The sequence below is a fragment of the Leptonychotes weddellii genome, chromosome X, assembly GCF_054177405.1.
Source record: "Leptonychotes weddellii isolate Sample4059 chromosome X, ASM5417740v2, whole genome shotgun sequence".
Lineage (NCBI taxonomy): Eukaryota > Metazoa > Chordata > Mammalia > Carnivora > Phocidae > Leptonychotes > Leptonychotes weddellii.
The window spans coordinates 77,553,955-77,572,416 of NC_138385.1; the positions used below are offsets into that span (position 1 = coordinate 77,553,955).

The 18,462-nt window shown below is 47.2% G+C and overlaps 1 protein-coding gene across 1 annotated transcript in view; it reads left to right on the top strand.

Annotated features, from left to right (window-relative positions):
- SRPX (sushi repeat containing protein X-linked) overlaps window positions 1–18,462 on the top strand; it is a 101,592-nt gene that overhangs the window by 53,327 nt on the left and 29,803 nt on the right. The window contains exons 5-8 of the mRNA XM_081809001.1: window positions 9,335–9,461; window positions 12,546–12,667; window positions 13,386–13,565; window positions 15,320–15,453. Of these exons, the coding sequence (XP_081665127.1) occupies window positions 9,335–9,461; window positions 12,546–12,667; window positions 13,386–13,565; window positions 15,320–15,453 (563 nt within the window). The remainder of the gene's footprint in view (window positions 1–9,334; window positions 9,462–12,545; window positions 12,668–13,385; window positions 13,566–15,319; window positions 15,454–18,462) is intronic.

The following is an 18,462-nucleotide window of genomic DNA, read 5'->3' on the forward strand; positions in this document are numbered from 1 at the left end:
CAGATCTGCTGAATCAGAGGCTCTGGGGTGGGGCCCAGTGCTTTGTGCTTTAAGGAGCACCCCCACCCCCACCCCCAGGGCATTCTGAAAGTGCTTAAAGAGAGCAACTGATGGAAGACAGTACTCCTCAAACTTTAAGGTGCATGGAATCACCTGGAAACGTTGGTGAAAATGCAGATTCAGCAGGTCTGGGGTGGGGTCTAGCAATTGGCATTTCCTCAGGCCCTCCAGGGGATTCTGATGCTCTCAAGTTTGAGAACCTGCCTTAGAATATCAAATTTGGGAAGAACTTTAATACCTTCATTCTCAAAAGTGTGCCCTTGGACCAGCAGCATTAGCACCAGCAGGAAGCTTATTAGAAATGTAGCATGTTGTGACCCATCCCAAACCTGGCAGATCAAAATCTACATTTTAATAAGCTCCCCAGGGGATTCCTGTGCCCTTTAAACACTGAGGCAGACTGCTCTAGGACAGTGGTTTTCAACTCTGGCTTCTATTTAAATCTGAATCACTGGGGCCCTGGTATTTTTCCAAAGCTCCCTCCAAGTGGTTGAGAGCCACCATCCCAGAGGATCGTTTACTCATAAACTCTTAGAGCTGCCAGGACCCACCCTTCCAGAACATTCTAGGCCCTTCCCCTAGTCTACAGATGAGGCCTGAGAGGTCACCTGACTTATTCAAGGTTGCATAGAACCAAGCCTGTGTCTCCAGGCTCTCAGGCCCAAAGTCCCTGAATCCAGAGACAGCTCTGGCACTGACTAAGCTAAGGCAACTGGCCATAGGAGCCTGGCTCTTATACTGTTGGTATCTGCCCATCCTCCAGAGACCTGGTCAGCTCAGTCTGCTGATGTGCTTTACCCCAAGGACTCCTTCCTGACTGCTCACTGTCTGGGACATATGCTTCGGGAGTGAGACTGAAATTGGATGCTACCCTCTGGGGGCAGAAGTACAACAGCAACTCCTCTGGCCTCAGTCCCAGGGGTGTCTTCGTGATGGCACCACTGTCCACGGTCCTCCCTGGCAGCCGTTCTCACTCTGCAGTTACGGGGGGACTGAGCTCTAGCCAAGGGACCCTGCCCAGGGTGTGACAGAAACCCTTCTACGTCCGAGCCACAGCCTGGACCACACCTCGTACCCATTTGACGAGAGCAACAGGTCCAAGTAAACTCAGATCACTGACTCAGATTTATTCGAGGCTTCTCTTTTTCTAGGACTTAGGTAGGAGCTTGTATTGGTCAGCAATTGGGAAAACAGACACCACGCTAGGTACTTCAAACAGAGGAGAATTTACTACAGAGAATGGGTTAAAAAAAAAAAAAGTCTAAAAAGAGCCAGAGGAACAGAAGAGGAAAAACACTATTACCCGGGATTGGTTACAGCAGAAAGCCACGCCAGCCGAGGGCTGGGGGAGCAGACGTTTGCTGCTGTCTCGGGAGCCCAGGAAGCCCTGTCTGAAGCTTCCACCAGAAGCGTACTGGCCTCCCGTTCCCAGGACGGCGCCTCCTGACCGCGAACCTGCCCGGCACCCAGCTGGCAGGAGGAGCCTGGGAAAGAGAATTTTGAGACTTCCAGCGCAGGCAGTAACGGGGGCGAGTATAGAAACCCGGAGCTGCTCCAGCAGCTCGCTCTCTGAGGCCTTAGACCTCTGCCCCCGGCTCACCGTCGTTCCCGGTGCGAAGACGGCGGCGCGGTCCTGGTCCCGCGGCGCCGAGGCCGTGCGCCTCTGGGAGAGCAGGACCTACGGCCCGAGGTTCGGGTCGGGAGGGCCCCTCACAGCTGTCGCTTTCAGGGTCTCGCCCTGGGACTTGGTGTGTGCAAGCCAGCTCCTCAGAACCACCACGCGGATGTGCTCGTCTCTCCTCCCTCACGCGGCAAAGGGCCAGGGAGGCTGGGAGGAGAGGAGAGCCTTGAAAATCTTCCTGCTAGGCGAGCGTCGGCCACGCGTTCTCTCGGGATCGCCGTTCAGGTGTCCAGATCGTGTGCAGCCATGGGAAGAACATGCCGGCCGTTCTCAAAAAGCAACAGGCATGGCTTAAGCTGGCCCAGATGGGGCTGGAACCTTCCCAGAGGGAGCGAGAAAGAACTAAGAAACGAACCCCAATTGCAGGGGATTTATCGTAGGGTTTGCCAGGGCAAGGCTCAGCCATCCTGCGGGGCCGGGAAGGGATCTTGTGCCTACACTGAGGTGGGAGTGGCAAGGAGGGGACTCGTGAGCCACCGGAGAGCATAGAGCTCCCAGGAAAAGGAGACACAGGGACAAAGCAAGCAGGCAATTCTTTTCTTTGATTTTGGCGACAGATAAGCTGGAGTGTGTCCCCAGTGAATGTGACTCCAGGGATGTCCTTGACTCTTTCGGCTTTAAATGGATTACGTGAGTTTAATCACTTTGTGTGTTGGCAAGGCTAGGGGGTCCTTGAGCATAACCCCGAGCCTCAGACTATTTTAGATGCTGACACATGGTGGCTGAGTAGTTCCCAGATTGCTACACAACTTCTAGCAGCGCATCTTGGCCAGAGCTTTGCTGAGTGCTGAGAAAATCGTCCCAGCTCTCCTCCAGACCTGGAGGGGGAGAGAGAACCCTGGGCTCGCTCTTGACTCTGAGGTGGTCAGTCCTGTGGTCTGATTCGAAAGTGCCGTGAATTAAAATTAATTCTCTTCTGCAGACCACACGCTGGCGGCGGATTCAAACCCATGGTTATTTCCAAAACAGATATAGCAAGAAGTCAGTGCCGGGGAAGAATCGTACTGCAATTGCAGGAGGGTAAACTGTTTAAAGAGCCGCAACTGCCTTTGACATATAAAACAAGAAAACCTTGGAATGAAACAACTGTTGTTTTTTGGGGATGTTTTTTCTTTCTTTCCATTTGTAGCTGTTTTGGCTGGCTCTGGCAGTTACATAGAACAATGGACAGTTAGAATTACAAGTCCTCATCTAGAGACCAGATTTTGAGTTGACACGTGATTTTTCCTTTAGACCAACCCTATTTCCTGGGCCAAAAGAGGAAAAGAGGGGCGCCCGGGTGGCTCAGTCAGTTACATGTCTGCCTTCAGCTCAGGTCATGATCCCAGGGTCCTGGGATCGAGCCCCGAGTCAGGCTCCCTGCTCCGCGGGAAGCCTGCTTCTCCCTCTCCCACTCCCCCTGCTTGTGTTCCCTCTCTCGCTGTGTCTCTCTCTGTCAAATAAATAAATAAATCTTAAAAAAAAAAAAAGAGGAAGAGAAAAACATTAAAGAAAGTTTAAAAACCCCAGATAATGAGAACCCAGCGGATATCTTGACATGCAAAGAGCCCCATTTAGCTGTTTTAACAGAGGACAATGTACAAACCAACTTGGGTTTTGGAATTGCTCTCTGCTAGTTTTGTGTTGTCTGCAGAGAAGAATAGATTTGAGAGAGTCAGCACAAACGAGATTCTGGAATAAAAACTTCTCTGAGATTGCAGATATGCATGCACATTGATGGAAGGCTCTTCTGGCTCTCAACTTTCTGACAGCTGGACTGACCGACAGGGAGGTTTGCTGGGCTGCCCTGCCTTATTTCCAGAGATTCAGCTGAAGATACAAACATTATGGGGCTAAGAATAAACGTATCAGTGCATCGTTGTCTATCTTAAATTATGCTAAATATTTCCTGGGTTGACAAATACACATCCTTTAAACTTTCAGGAAGCTAGTGTCAGCTTTGAAACAACTGGATCGATTGAGATAGTGGTGGACTTTTTCCCCTGGCCTGATTTGTTAGTGCAAAGCAAACAGGTAAACTTCTGGTGTCCATCTCTAATATAAACATACCACCAGCCACTTTTCAGTTGGGCGTCTTTTTGGTGAAGACGGTGACTTTTCACTGTGGAATTCATTGCTTCCACTCTTACCTGTTTTGTTCATTGGGGAAAATCTTCTAATACCTTCCATGATACCAAAGAATCAGAACCACTTCCCAGAGACATCCACAAAGATTACATTCTAGCTGGGGGAAGCGAGCAGTTGGGTAAGTTTTCAGTGTCTGTGTTTGTTCTGCCTCAGTCACTCTCTTCCTATGCCCCATAAAGTGGCTACTTCCTCCCTCTGTCACCAACCTCAGACTATTTTATATCTGTATCAGTAATCTATTGCTGCATAACGGACACCCCAAAATTTAGTGACTCCAAACGACCATGTTATTTTGGTCCTGGTTGTTTGGGTTAGGAATTTGGGCAGGGCTTGGTGGAGACAGCTCATCTCTGTTCCACATGGTAATGGCTGGGATGACTGATTGGGGCCAGAGGATCCAAGATGGCTTCACTCACACATCTGGAACCTCAGTTGGCTATGCTGGCTGGGGTTTGGCCGAGTCTCTCTCTCTCTCTCTCTCCCTTCCCCCCCTTCATAATTTCTTATCCTCCTCACATGGTCTCTTCAGTCAGATAATTGGACTTCCCTTAGATGGCAGCTGGCTCCCAAGACAGCGAAAGTCAAAGGTGCCAGACTCTTTAAGGGCCCAGACTGGGGACTGGCATAGTGTTACTCCCTTTATGTTCTGTTAGTCAAAGTGAGTCACAAGGCTGGCACAGATTGAAAGGGAGGGAAATCGACTCTACCTCTTGGTAGGAGGTGCTGCATGTATATAAGGGGATTGTGGGAAATGCACCACAGTATTTTTTGTTGAAAATCAGTGCTTGGGAGTCATTAATGAAATACACCTTGGAAGATGCCATACAAGAGGGTATATATATAGGAGTAGTTTGAAAAAACTGGTGTGATTGCTTATATACCAGTTCAGGTCCTATTAACACGGCCAAAATCATAATGCTTCAAATGAGACAGAAGTTCTCTTCTTACATACAGGTTTGTGCTTAAGCAACCCTGGGCAGTGTCCTATGCCCCAGCTCCTTCTCACTTGCTGTTCCTCAGTCTAAGATGGCTGCTCTCGCTCCCGGACACATCCACATTCAAACCAGGGTAGAGGAGGGAGGAAAAAGAAAAGGGTATGCTCCTCCCACCCTTTTTAACAGCACAGCCCAGAAAGTTGCCCACGTGACTTTTCCTCACAGCCCATTGGTCGAACCCATCACATGGCCACGCCTAACTTCAAGGGCAGCTGGGAAATGTAGTCTTTGTTCCGGAAGGCCAAAGGCCCAGGCTGACTTCTCTTGCTATAAAAGAAGGGGGATCAGAGAGTGGGGGAACAACCACCAGTCCCTGCCACATTGACTGTACAGAGTGAGAGCAAGGTGGTGTGAAAGGTCAGGGATAGAAGAAGTGAGAGAAGCAGCAGGTAGAAAGCCAGTTTGCATGGGGTATGTAGGAAGTCCGGAAATGGGCACTGAATGGAGTCTGCGTGTTGTGAGGAGCGGGGGCAGCCCTTGACTGGGGGTAAGAATATCATCTTGCTTTAGAATGAAGCAGAGAGAGGACACCCCCCCCCACCCCCCCGCCCAGGTCGGGCAGTCCCAGATACAACTAACTGGCACGTTCTAAAGCACCTATGAATCACACGTCTAGCAGTCATCTTCAAACACAGATCTCCAGTGGAAAACACTATTTGAGGAAACATTTTACCATGCAGTTAATTTATAGCCTTAGTTTAAAAGGCTTTTTTTTTTTTTTCCTTGTTACCTGTTGGCCAGGATACTATCCTTTTGAACTTCTTTCTTATTTCTACTGTGAACCTGGTGAGACTTTTGAGGATTCCCAAGCTTGTCAGATAAACAGTAGTTGATACAGTGAAATATATTTGTTTCTGTTATATATATATATTTTAAAGATTTTATTTATTTGAGAGAGAGCACGAGTGGGGGGGCGGAGGGGCAGAGGAAGAGGGAGAAGCCGACTCCCCGCTGAGCAGGGAGCCAGCGTACAAGGGGCTGGATCCCAGGACCCCAGGATCATGACCTGAGCTGAAAGCAGACGCTTCACCAACTGAGCCACCCAGGTGTCCCTTGTTTCCGATATTTCATATGCAGAGAGACGACTAGAGCACAGAGGAAGGACACAGTTGGTCAGGTGTCTCCCGCGAATGGGCAGAGGCCAGGGTTTCCACACAATAACTGGCTCTGTGGGCATCCTGACTCAACGGGGAACTTTGTTCAATTCATTCATGGAAATTTACGATCACTTACAAAAAGCAATGATGGCCATGGCCGTGTAATAATAGGCCTAGGTTTCTGGAACATCTCTGAAGGGAAAGCCAGCTGGTCTTGTCAGCTGAAAGTGAGGGCAGAATGCTTGAGGGTGCAACAGAATCTGCTCTTTAAGGATTCAGAGCAGAGCTGTAGCAGGCGACCCCAAAAGAGTGTACGTGTTGGAGGAAACTATTAGGTCAGCAGCAGGCAGACACACAGAAATGTTGGGCTTAGTAAGATAATTAAAAAATATGTGATCATATCTTAAAATCCCAGACCGCAGAGAGATTCCACAAGAGAGGAAATACTTCCCAGTGTACAAATGAGGATGGTAATAACAACACTTAGTCTGGTGGGCAGCAGGGAGAAGTCAATGAAATAATGCAGGCATAGTACTCAGCCTGGGGTGGGCTAGCAGGTTGGTTCAGCAAATGTTAGCTATTATTTTTAAAAATATTCTTTTTATATTTTTGTATTTATTTGAAAGGGAGAGAGTGAGAGAGAGCACAAGACAGGGGAAGGTCAGAGGGAGAAGCAGACTCTCTGCTGAGCAGGGAGCCCGATGCAGGACTCGATCCCAGGACTCCAGGATCATGACCTGAGCCGAAGGCAGTCGCTTAACCAACTGAGCCACCCAGGCGCCCCTAGCTATTATTTTTAATGATTGATTTTTTTCCTTGTTTCTAGTTTGGAAGAGCACTGATTCTGAAAAACTAGGCCAGTTTCGGCTGATCATTGTTAGCTGGACATAAGCTGGCTTTGGGAAGCTCTGAGAGCCTTCACCCATATAACCTAATTTGGAGCATGTTTGCTCACAATGTCAGTATGCATGGTTGGATACAGAAAACCCAGCACATCTTTCATATGTTTAGTTTACATGACGCAGAGACTAGAAGTATCTCTTCACTCGGACAATGTCGTCCCAAGAAAATATGGGAACACAGTGTAATTTTTGCATCGAAATCTGTCTCTTGTCCTCATCCCTCCCCTTTTGCTTTAAATTAAAAAAATAAATAAATATGCTTTCCATGATGAGCGAGCCAGCTAGAATTGACCAGCAGGGGGCAGGTATTGTATACTCGTCATTGTGATGAACCCAAAGCTGTGAAACATTCCTGTCAATTATACATGCATGTCTTCTGTCACCTCTTGAAACAAAAATAAAAGGATTATTTTTTTTTAAAAACTTAGCAAATGAAAATAGACACCTCAAATGCATTTATTTATTTATTTTTTTAAAGATCCTATTTATTTATTTGAGAGAGAGAGAATGAGAGACAGAGAGCACGAGAGGGAAGAGGGTCAGAGGGAGAAGCAGACCCCCTGCTGAGCAGGGAGCCCGATGCGGGACTCGATCCTGGGACTCCAGGATCATGACCTGAGCCGAAGGCAGTCGCTCAACCAACTGAGCCACCCAGGCGCCCCCACCTCAAATGCATTTAAAGCACGTTTCATTTCATCAGAACGTGTATATACTTTATCAATTTTGAGAGGCATATTGTTGTACATTTTAATACCCCTGAAATTGGGACGCATCTCAAAATGGATTGTAACTTAGATGCCATAATATGGTAGCTACTCGATTTGGGATAGCGTATTAAGGTTTGTAAATTCATCAACACATGACATAGAATACATATGAATTTGGATACCCGAAGGCAAAACTGTTTAACAAATCATTCATAATTTGTGACCCTAAATAAAATGAGAAGTTATTAGACAAGACGTAGGAGAAAGTATATGAAGACTATACATAGTGCGTTAGTCTCTCAAAGATGTTTGTGATTCGGAATCAAATATTTAATTTTCATTCAGGTTGTAGCATAGCAGCATTTAAACAATTACCAGCTGACATGGAAAGCAATACACATCTAAATGTTGTTAACTTGCTAGGCCATCTTTATTTTTTTAAGATTATTTATTTATTTGAGAGAGAGAGAGTACACACACGAGTTGGGGGGAGGGGGAGAGGGAGAGGGAGAAGCAGACTCCCTGCTGAGCAGGGAGCCCGATGGGCTCGATCCCAAGACCCTGGGATCATGACCTGAGCTGAAGGCAGATGTTCAACCGACTGAGCCACCCAGGCACTCCTAGGCTGTCTTTAAATACATTCTCTACCTGTTCCGAATCATCAAGTGGAATTTACAAAAGTTTGAAGCCCCCACCCTGCCCCGGTGACTTCACTTTAGCTATAACAAAATGAAATCCAACCCGGTGAGGATTGACATCTCATTTATTTCTAGCCCTCATTACCAACCCATCCTTGATACTGAGGGAGCAGAAATTCTATTACCAGGTAGAGAAGCTACTCGGGGAAATTCGGGAGGCCTTTGGAGGGCCAGAGCCAAAGCAAAACTGCTGTCCCCAAACACAAAACCATAGGTGTGGTCCCATGGCAGTTGGAGGGCACAGTGGACCCAGACACACCATTGTTTGTTGTAAGGTACTGAGCAGTTGGGAATGGACATAGCCAGAGGAGAGAGAGCTTGTTCCAGGAGTAATACAATTCACACTATTGCTGTCTATATGCCTGGCCTTAAATGAATCACTTAAGCTCTCTGAGCCTCAGTTTCCACATCTGTAAAATAGAGCATTGGGTCATTCCTTGAAACCTCCATCCCATTTACTTTTACCTCACCTGGGGCCGTGCCATCTTCTGCCTCGTGTCCTATTTTATGTATGGTGACAATAATCCGCCCCAATAGACCATAACCACTTGAGCAGCACATGATTCTCTTGCCTTCGTGCATCCCCAAATGCAGCAGTTGGAATGATGCCTTGGATAAGGCGGCCTCTCAGTAGAGATGTGTTGCCTTGAATTGAATCGAACTAGAAGACAGCTAAGATTCCCCTCTCTGATAATCTCTGATGCTGTCTTTAAAGGAGGAGGGACTCCCCGGGGCTGAATGACTTCTAGCTGGGTGGGCTGCAGTGTTGTGAAGTCAGTAAGCAAAGTTTGGAAGCATGGGGAGGAGTTGCCGTAGCTAATGAATTACCCCAGAAGCCGCCTTGCACGGCCAGGTTTAGCTGTGTGCGTAGGAGTTCTCCAACCATCTTCTGAACTCAGCAGGAGAGAAGGGGCAGGATGAATGGAGGGAAGAGAAATACATCTGGGTGAACAAACCCTTCGAAAATGAGTAGCACCTAGAGCTCCGGGCATGTCAGATGCTGGGTGTTGCGCCACCAGTTGACAAGATATTTCTTGATGATGCTGAAAATCTGGTTATATTTTCAGATATGGAACCTCCTAGAATCAAGTGCCCAAGTGTGAAGGAACGCATCGCTGAACCCAATAAACTGACAGTCCGTGTGTCCTGGGAGACCCCGGAGGGAAGAGACACAGCAGATGGCATCTTAACTGAGTAAGTACAGCTTGGCAGTGTGGAGGATGTCGCTTCTTTTATGAGAGACATTTAACTAGCCAGAGTGGGGAAGTGTATCTGTACGGGTCCATTTATGCCTTCAGAGTCAGTATGGTGCTCCTTCAACAGTTCCGCATTCAGGCTTTAGTTTTCTCCATCGTCACCTTCAGCCCCTGACCTACTGTGTGTTTCACTTCTGTCCTTGTGTCTTGCCTGTCTCCACTATAGCACATTTACTGCCAGACCCCGAATGCCCAGAACCATGCCGAGCACAGAGTTGCGACTCGGTAAATATTTGTCAAAGGAAAGAAGGGAAGAAGAGGGACGGGGGGAGGCCGAGGACATCAACTGGTTCACTCTGCCGTAGAATCCCCCCCATTGCTTGCCCAGGGGGCTCCTACTGTAGCCCCTAGGCCTTACTAAGCCATCACCTACCTCCCTGCGAAGCCCCTGTGTCTCTGTGGTTTAGGGCAGAACTTTCCATCCCTTGTTTTTTTGGCAACCGCTTCTTTTAAAACTTGATTTTTAGTGTTTTTTTTTTTTTTAAACTTGTGACTACATTAGGGCCGCCTGGGTGGCACAGTCGGTTAAGTGTTTGACTCTTGGTTTTGGCTCAGGTTTTGATCTCAGGGTCGTGGGATCGAGCCCACGTGCTCCGTGCTCAGTGCAGAGTCTGCTAGAGGCTCGCTCTCCCACCACTTCTCCCCCTGCTCTCTCTCCAAAGTAAATAAATAAATCTTTAAACTTGTGACTACATTAAACACTTACAGAAGCAGCTTATTAAAAAAAAGAAAAGGGTTCTTCTGCCTTCTTCCCTACCCAGCCCCATTCCCCAGGACCAGCTGTGTGAGTAGTTTGACATACATCTGGAATGCTTTTTAAAATGGCGTGATTCCCTTTGGGAAAGTTCTGCTATGTGTTGTTCTAATCTAGCACCTGGGCCCGTACCCCTGCAGCGATCTGCTTGGCCTTCATGTTCCCTAGAGGCCACTGTTTCATGTCAGCATGTTCACATCTGTGCCTTCAAGTTCATGGCCCTGTCAGACCAACCCACTGGAGTGTGCACCTGCGGACAAAGGATACCTCTGACTTGCCGCCTCTGAGCTACACAGCAGGGAAACCCTAGTTAGAATCCCGTCGACCCAGGCTGGGCAAGAGGAAATATTTTAAGCAATTATGGGCAATAAGAGAACATCTTCTACTAGGAAGATGTTGAGTCTTTCACCCCGAGCAAGACATTTTGTTCCTACATCCTGATCATTTCTCGCAGTATGCCAGTTCGCTTAAATAATATTACTAGCTGTGTGCCTCCTTGTAACTCCTTAAAGGTAAAGTTTTAAGTATTAAGAAAATTATATATTTGCTGTCATATCCACGTGTCACAAACCCCTAAGGAGAAATTTTAGGCAGTTGGGATTAAAAAGTAAGTCACAGTTGATATAAACAGGGATTGGGTTTTATTTATCTTGGAACTTTGGGGCCTAGCACGATGCCTGACCCAGTCCCAATTGCTCGTGAAATCCTGTATAATAAACACAGGGTATCAGGTCACCAGATGACTGTGTTTGTCTAGCGAGGATATAGACCTTGGCATTTTTGTGGGTCACCTGTGTGTTATGGTTAGAAACATGACCGTTTCAAAGAGCACCTTAGTAGCCTCCAGCCTTCCGTTCCAAGCAGCTGTCTGCTTCTAGACTTCTACAGCCCGAACCAGCAGAGGCTTGGAGCAGGATGCTGCGGGGAGCACTCTCCAGACAGAATGAGGAATTCCAAGAAGGCTGTCTCGTCGCCTTTTCAGCTCTCACTTGGGCTCCTTGCTTCTCCGGCATGTCTCTCGTACAAGCTACTGTTCTATGGTCCCCTTCTGAGAGGGAAGGTTCTAGAGAGCAAGTGCTTCTCCGAGGCAAGTGCTTTCTGGGAGCTCCCTTAGTTACTCCTGATGACTGTTATTTGCAGGTCACAGATGAAACAGAGTCTCCAAGAGGTCAGCAGCCACTCATATTTGAAGCCTGATTCCTCTCAGGGTTATCTGCATTTGAATTGTGCCTCAGTTGATACCTTATAAACACACACCCTGTCCACCTCTGTGGAAGGCGCTCTTCAGTGGTCACAGTGATAATTTCACACACTCATTCTTAGCAAATATTCTCATCATTGCTAAGAACTGTAGAGAGAAGGCAAATTAAGTATCTGTTGGAAAACCAACCTACCAACCTGGCATTCGATCATGCCGTACCTTATTGGTGTTCTCATCAGACAGCCAAGAGGAAAGATGCTAGAGTCACCCTAGCCTTGTCATCTTAGGCAAGTTCCCTAACCTTTTGGTGCCTCAGTTTCTTCATCTGTGAAATAGAAATAATTCCTATCTCATGGGGTTTTGGGGAGGATTAAATAAACCAGTATGTGTAAAATACCTAGAACCGTGCCTAAAATATGTATATAACATTTATATACGTGCAAAGAACTAGTATTATTATTATTATTATTATTATTATTATTATTATTATTACTACTACTACCACTACAACATTAGGATAATCAAGGAATCACAATAAACTTGCTCAGGAAAGATCTCTACACTGGGCCAGATAGAAAAAAAAAAAAACAGAGACAATTCTAGCACCCCCTGTAGGCCCAAATTGCCAATGACTGCTTGGACTATACTCCGAAATGGTTTTCCTCACAGAAAATTCGCTCATCCTCCCCAAAATGAGGCAGTTTAAGGTTCCCTGTGAAACAAAGGTGGGATGGGAAGAAGACTTGGGGCCCTGGGTTCTCAGCCTCCCCCATCCTCTGTTCTACCCTCCAGTGAGAAAAACTGATCCAAACTTCCCAGGAATTGGGGACTTCCATGTTCTGGTCTCAAACTGCTCTTCCAAAGCAGAATAAAGCTCAGGAAATGCTGTTCTTGAAGAAATCTTTGTTCTAGTCAAACTGGCCTAATGGCTGCCCCTCAGTATCTCCACATCCAGTGCAGAGTGCCCATAATGACCGTCTTTGATCATTAGGCCCACAATGACCTAATTGTTGTTAGGCCTTTAATGATCATCTTTGGTGTTCCTGTTTTTTTCTCCCCCCTTGAAGTGTTATTCTAAAAGGCCTCCCCCCAGGCTCGAATTTTCCAGAAGGAGACCACAAGATCCAGTACACAGTCTATGACAGAGCTGAGAACAAGGGCATTTGCAAATTTCGAGTTAAAGTACGAGGTAAGAATACTGCTTATTGGCTTTTTCCTCTCTTTACAAGAGCAAAGGGAAGTCGGCCCTCAAGCAGGAACCCTTTGTGAGTGCCCACTGCCATGGGGATACTTGCCAGCTTTGGATTAGCCTCTGATGATGAGCCGAGGGAAAGGGTGCCATCTTAACACCTGAATTTCACAATACAAATCCGGATGAGGTTCAGTGCTGGCAGATTATTTAAGAGGCCTGAGAGAGCAGTAAGCTAGTCTCACATGAGCCCACAGCTGGCTCTCCCAGAGGAATATTATTTTGATAACATTTTCATCCCTGGGCTTGGGTGACCAGCTAAAGCCTGTAAGTCCTTCTATAAAGGAGGTGAAGAGCCCCCTAGCTTGGGCCACCAGGAGCCCATGTTGTCGGTGTTCCAGAACCTTTATTCTCCCTGAAAAAAATACCTTGAAGATTTATCTTATGCCTCATGGTTTGGGCAGCTAATGACTAACCCTCTTTATTCTTTATTCTTCTGGGCTCAACCTCCTCATCTGTAACTCGGGGGACTAAACCGCTTGATCTCAGTGGTCTCATTGGTATGAACGGTGACCATTCCAAGGCCCACCCACTGGCCAGAGAGTCCTCCCCGCCCCCTCACTCATCCACAGGCGTGACTGCCAAGCTGCTGCCTTCCCTGGTTACTCTGTGGAGGGGAGCTCAGCACTGAGCCTCCTCTGGCCTTGTGTCCCCACAGTCCGACGCTGTGGCAAACTCAACGCCCCGGAAAATGGTTACATGAAGTGCTCCAGTGACGGTGATAATTACGGGGCCACCTGTGAGTTCTCCTGCATCGGTGGCTATGAGCTACAGGGCAGCCCTGCCCGAGTCTGTCAGTCCAACCTGGCTTGGTCTGGCACGGAGCCGTCCTGCGCAGGTATGAGTGCAGCCCTCTCTCCAGCCAGCAGCAGAACCTGAAGACCCCTGGGTTCTGGATTCCAGTAGAGGGAGGGAGGATTTCACTCTATACACTTAGAGAGGTTCAGTGTCATCCCTCTTCATCTGACGGGTGCCAATGGTCCTCGAATTTCTAGGGCAGCTCATCTCATCCACCCTCCTCCTTGGCCTCTGCCCAGCTTTGCATTTCTCTTTCATGTCCTCTAAGGAAGAAGCTGGAGGTGGGAACCCAGGGCCTGCGATTCGCGACTTTGTGAATCAGCAGACTCTGCTTTAGGTACCCTTGTTCTTCCCCTCTACAAATGAAAGGGTCTTTTTTTTTTTTTTTTTTTTTTGCAATGCCAGGGCACTGCTGCGTATGGACAATATAATGCGTGCTTTGCAGCCCTGGCTTGAAAGTCACACAGACATTCGGGATTTTTCCTCCTAATGTCAAATGAGGAAGATAATACCTTACCTACTACTTGAGTTGTTGTAAGGATTAAATGAGGTTATATCCAGTGAACAGTGGGATAGAGCAGTGCCTGGCCCAGGGCAGGTGCTCAATGCACATCAACTCTTATTACCAAGGTACACAAATTGGGCTGAGTGTAGTGATAATGGTGTGAAATTTGGACTAGTCAGAAAATTCTGGTCATATCTTTTATTTATATACTCCACTTTTCCCCCCTCTTTTCGGGGTACTTTCTCATCTTTATGCTTTCTCTTTAACCCCAGCCTTTCAGAGTTGACCAAGAGAGAGAGAGACACACACACTCGTGTAGACCATCAGCTAAATGCCCATGGTTCTTCACTTTCATACATTAAAGTAGAAAGAACATACCTCTTTCCTTCCCTGTCCCTCTTCCTGAGGCAGGGAAAGTAATGCCCACCCCCCAAAGATGTTCACATCCTAATCCCTAGAACCCATGAATAAATTACCTGACATGGCAAAAGGGACTTTGCAGAGGTAATTAAGTTAAGGATTTTGAGATGTGGAGGGTAGCTTGGATTCTCCAGGTGGGCCCAGTGTAATCACAAGGGTCCTTATAAGAGGGAGGCAGAGGGAAGAGAGAGGTGAAGATGTCACGCTGCTGACTTTCAAGATGCAAGAAAGGCCACACACCAGTAGATGAAGGTGACCTCTAGATGCTGGAAAAGGTAAGGAAACAGATTCTTCCCTCGGGCCTCGGTGGGGGGAGCAACGTTTTGACTTCAGCCCAGTGAAACCCATTTGAAACTTCTGACTGCCAGAGGTATAGGAGAATTTGTGCATGTTAAGCCCCTAAATTTTGGTGATCTGTGATAGCAAGAGAAAACCAATACACTGCCCTATTCCCCAACCCAGTGCTTCTTGGGACCATCTCCCGAATAAACCACTTACAACTGGGGCACCTGGGTGGCTCAGTCGGTTCAGTGGCCTGGTATTGATTTCGGCTCAGGTCATGATCTCAGGGTCGTGGGATCAAGCCCCGCCTTGGGCTCTGTGCTCAGCGCGGAGTCTGCCTGAGATTTTCTCTCTCTCTCTCTCCCCACCTTTCCCTCTGCCTCTCCCCGCACTCGCACGAGCGTGTGCTCGCTCTCAAAATCTTAAAAAAAACAAACAAACAAACAAAAAACACAACACTTACAACTGAAACTTTGTCTCGGGGTTTACTTCTTCCGTGTTCGCGTATGGTCTGCGTGTCCTCCCAGGCTATGTTGAGCCAGAACCAGTAGAGGGTTTCTCACCCATCTGGCCCTTTCTAATTCCAGCCATGAATGTCAATGTGGGCGTCAGAACAGCAGCTGCACTTCTGGATCAGTTTTATGAGAAAAGGAGACTCCTCATTGTGTCCACCCCCACAGCCCGGAACCTTCTCTACAGGCTGCAGTTGGGAATGCTGCAGGTGAGTCCTTCCAGCCTGGCCCAGGTTGTGGGGAGAGCTCTAACACGAAGGGCCCGGTGATTTCATTAAAGGCGAAGGCCACATTCAGTGCCTCATCTGTTTTCTGGAAACTCTGGGAACTGGCACGTTAGAGATACTACTGTTCATCTCTGGCCTTGGGGCATAACCTGATTAACATCGACTCCCCAGAGCTAACCCAATTGTTTTCCAACTAATAGGGTTTCTTTGTCTTTACCAGTAAGCCCAATGGACCTGCTGCCCAGGCCCAGCCAAAGAATAGTTGTCTTTGTTGGACCTGTCCAGGATATGCCTATGCTGGAGGCCCTCATTCCGTTGTTTGCCCAAGAGGCTGGCTCAAGGGATGAGGGGAGTCCAGGAGCCTTCAGGCCCCAGATCCTGCCCCAGGGATCTTCCCCCGCCTCCCTAGAGCTCCTCCAAGAGTGATGGCTGTCTTTAGGAACAGTGGTTTTCAAAGTGTGGTCTGTGGACCAGCAGCATCAGCATCACCTGGGAGCTTGTTAGAAATGCAAATTCTCCCCCATCCTAGACCTACGGGGGGTCTAATCTACGTTTTAACAAGACCTTCAGGTGATTCCCGAGCAACTGAACGTTTGAGGCACACTTTCCTAGGAAATGTGCCATTCTCAGCTATGTAAACTTTATAGCTACAAAATGAGGCAGCCGGAGTCTTCTGGGGAAAAAAAATTAGAAAAGGATCAAACTAGAACTTGCTAGATTTTGTCCAGAAGCTGGCTTGCAGTAAGAGTGGCCAACCATGACTGAATGCGCAAGAGGTAGGATGTTATGCCGGGTCATGGACACGGTGCTGTACACTTTTTTGAAAAGACCTTTCTTCTACTACAGTGAATAAAAATAAGACTAAGTGTTCAAAACAATCTTGGTTGAGGGGAGCCTGGGTGGCTCAGTCGGTTGAGCGTCTGACTCTTGATTTCAGCTCCGGTCATGATCTCAGGGTCGTGAGATCGAGCCCCGCGTTGAACCCTGAGTCGGGCTCAGTGCACAATCTGCTTGGGATTCTCTTCCTCTTCTTCTGCCCCTTCCCCTGCTCATGCAGTCTCTCTCTCTCAATAAAATCTTTAAAAAATAAAACCATCTTGGTTTAATAAAGTTTACAATTTTACTTCTCATTTCAGCATTTATACAATGAATAATGAGGAGTCTTTCTTCCTTCTCCCCGTATACCGGAAAGGCTCCCATAAACTCGGAAAACCCATGCAAAGTGTTGTAGACTCCTTTGATGGGAACTCCGTTCATTACATCTTTACTCCCAATCCCTGCCACCTTCCTTGCCTCCCTCCATCTTTGTATCCCCTTGTCCCAGCTGAGACTTGTTCTTCAGGTGTCGCAAGGCTGTATGACTCCACTGTGTGGGAAATTGGCCTCCCACTTGCTGATAATTTTCTTTTCTTAATTTTGTAGAAAAACGAATAAGCCAGGCAACTTGCTTTTCCTCTGTTGGTAAACCACAGCTTTTGTAAGTGAAATTTGATTGGAACGCGGCCTTACTCATTCATTTGCATGCAGTCCCTGGCTGCTTTGCCCTCCAGTGGTACAGTTGAATAGTTAGGACAGAGACCATCCAGCTCCGGAAAGCCTAAAATATTTACTACCTGGCCCCTTACCAAAAAATGTTTGCTGTCCTCTGCCCTAGTCTATCCCATCCTTTCGGGTACTTGCTAAATTACTAATTAAATCATGGTGATTTGGGCAGGCAGGGTCTAAGGACTCAGAGCGGAGTCCCTGAGGACCAGCCAAGAGGGTCCCTGTCTGCACACAGGATAGAAATCAGACACAAGCCAGCAGGAGGTGAAAGTGGAGTTGATCAAAGGTATAGAGAGAGAATGCAGGTAGAGAGTGTCTGGGGAAACAGAGAGTGTCCCACCTTTGTTCAGGGTCTGGGGCTTTTGCTGAGGATCGTGGTCAGGTGTACATGTCCTCTCAGGCATCCAGGAACCGGTTAGAACAAAGACAAGGACCCACATGTTAGTCCTTGGAGCCAGGGGGCCTTGGTGTGGAGAGGCCTAGTGTCGCTGGTCTGGAATGTGCATATGATGGCTTCCTCTGGTCATTCTGACCTGGTCCGTCCTTAGATGTCGTCTGTTTGAAAGAAGTCATTAACTCCTTGTCCCTTACCAGGAGGACCTACACTGTTTGCATTATAAGGCCTGTGTAAAGTGGGGATGCAAAAGTAGAATCAGGAAAAGGAGCAAAAAGCAGATTTTTATGGACTCCTTCGGTTTGCCTATCTCAGTTGGAGAAGATATTTGGTATCCAGGTGTTTATATGTGACCCCCCCCACAACATATTTACATTGGCATTTTAACCAGAGCCTTCGAGGAAAGATTTGATTGACATAGGTGATTCAGTTAGAATAATAAAAATACGTATTTCTATCCTTACCAATTCCATCACGTTATGGAGGGATGCTTCAGTGGAACTGTAGTATAATACTTGGTGTTATAGTAACTCAGGAGTTTAAATTTTCTTTCCTCATTTAGCCAGATTCATCTTGTTACTTTCCTATTAACCAATTACCATTGCTGTTCCTGATGTGACGACCTGGCATCTGGTTGAGGGGACCACATTCCCAAGACTCTTGCCAAGGGCTGACTCACAGGGCTGGAATTTTCTTTTTTCTCTTTTTAAATTGAGGTATCATTGGGGCGCCTGGGTGGCTCAGTTAGTTAGGCGTCTGACTCTTGGTTTCGGCTCAGGTCATGATCTCAGGGTTCTGAGATCGAGCCCCACATTGGGCTTCACACAGCACAGAGTCTGTTTGAGATTCTCTTCCTCTCTGTCTGCTCCTCCCTTGCTCACTCTCTCTAAAATAAATCTTTAAAATAAAAAAATAAATTGAGGTATCATTAACCTGTAACATTAGTTTTTGTTGTACAACATCATGAGTCAATATTTATATTACAAAATGATCATCACAATATTCCAGTTAACATCTCTGTCACCAAACCTAGATACAAATATTTTTTTTTT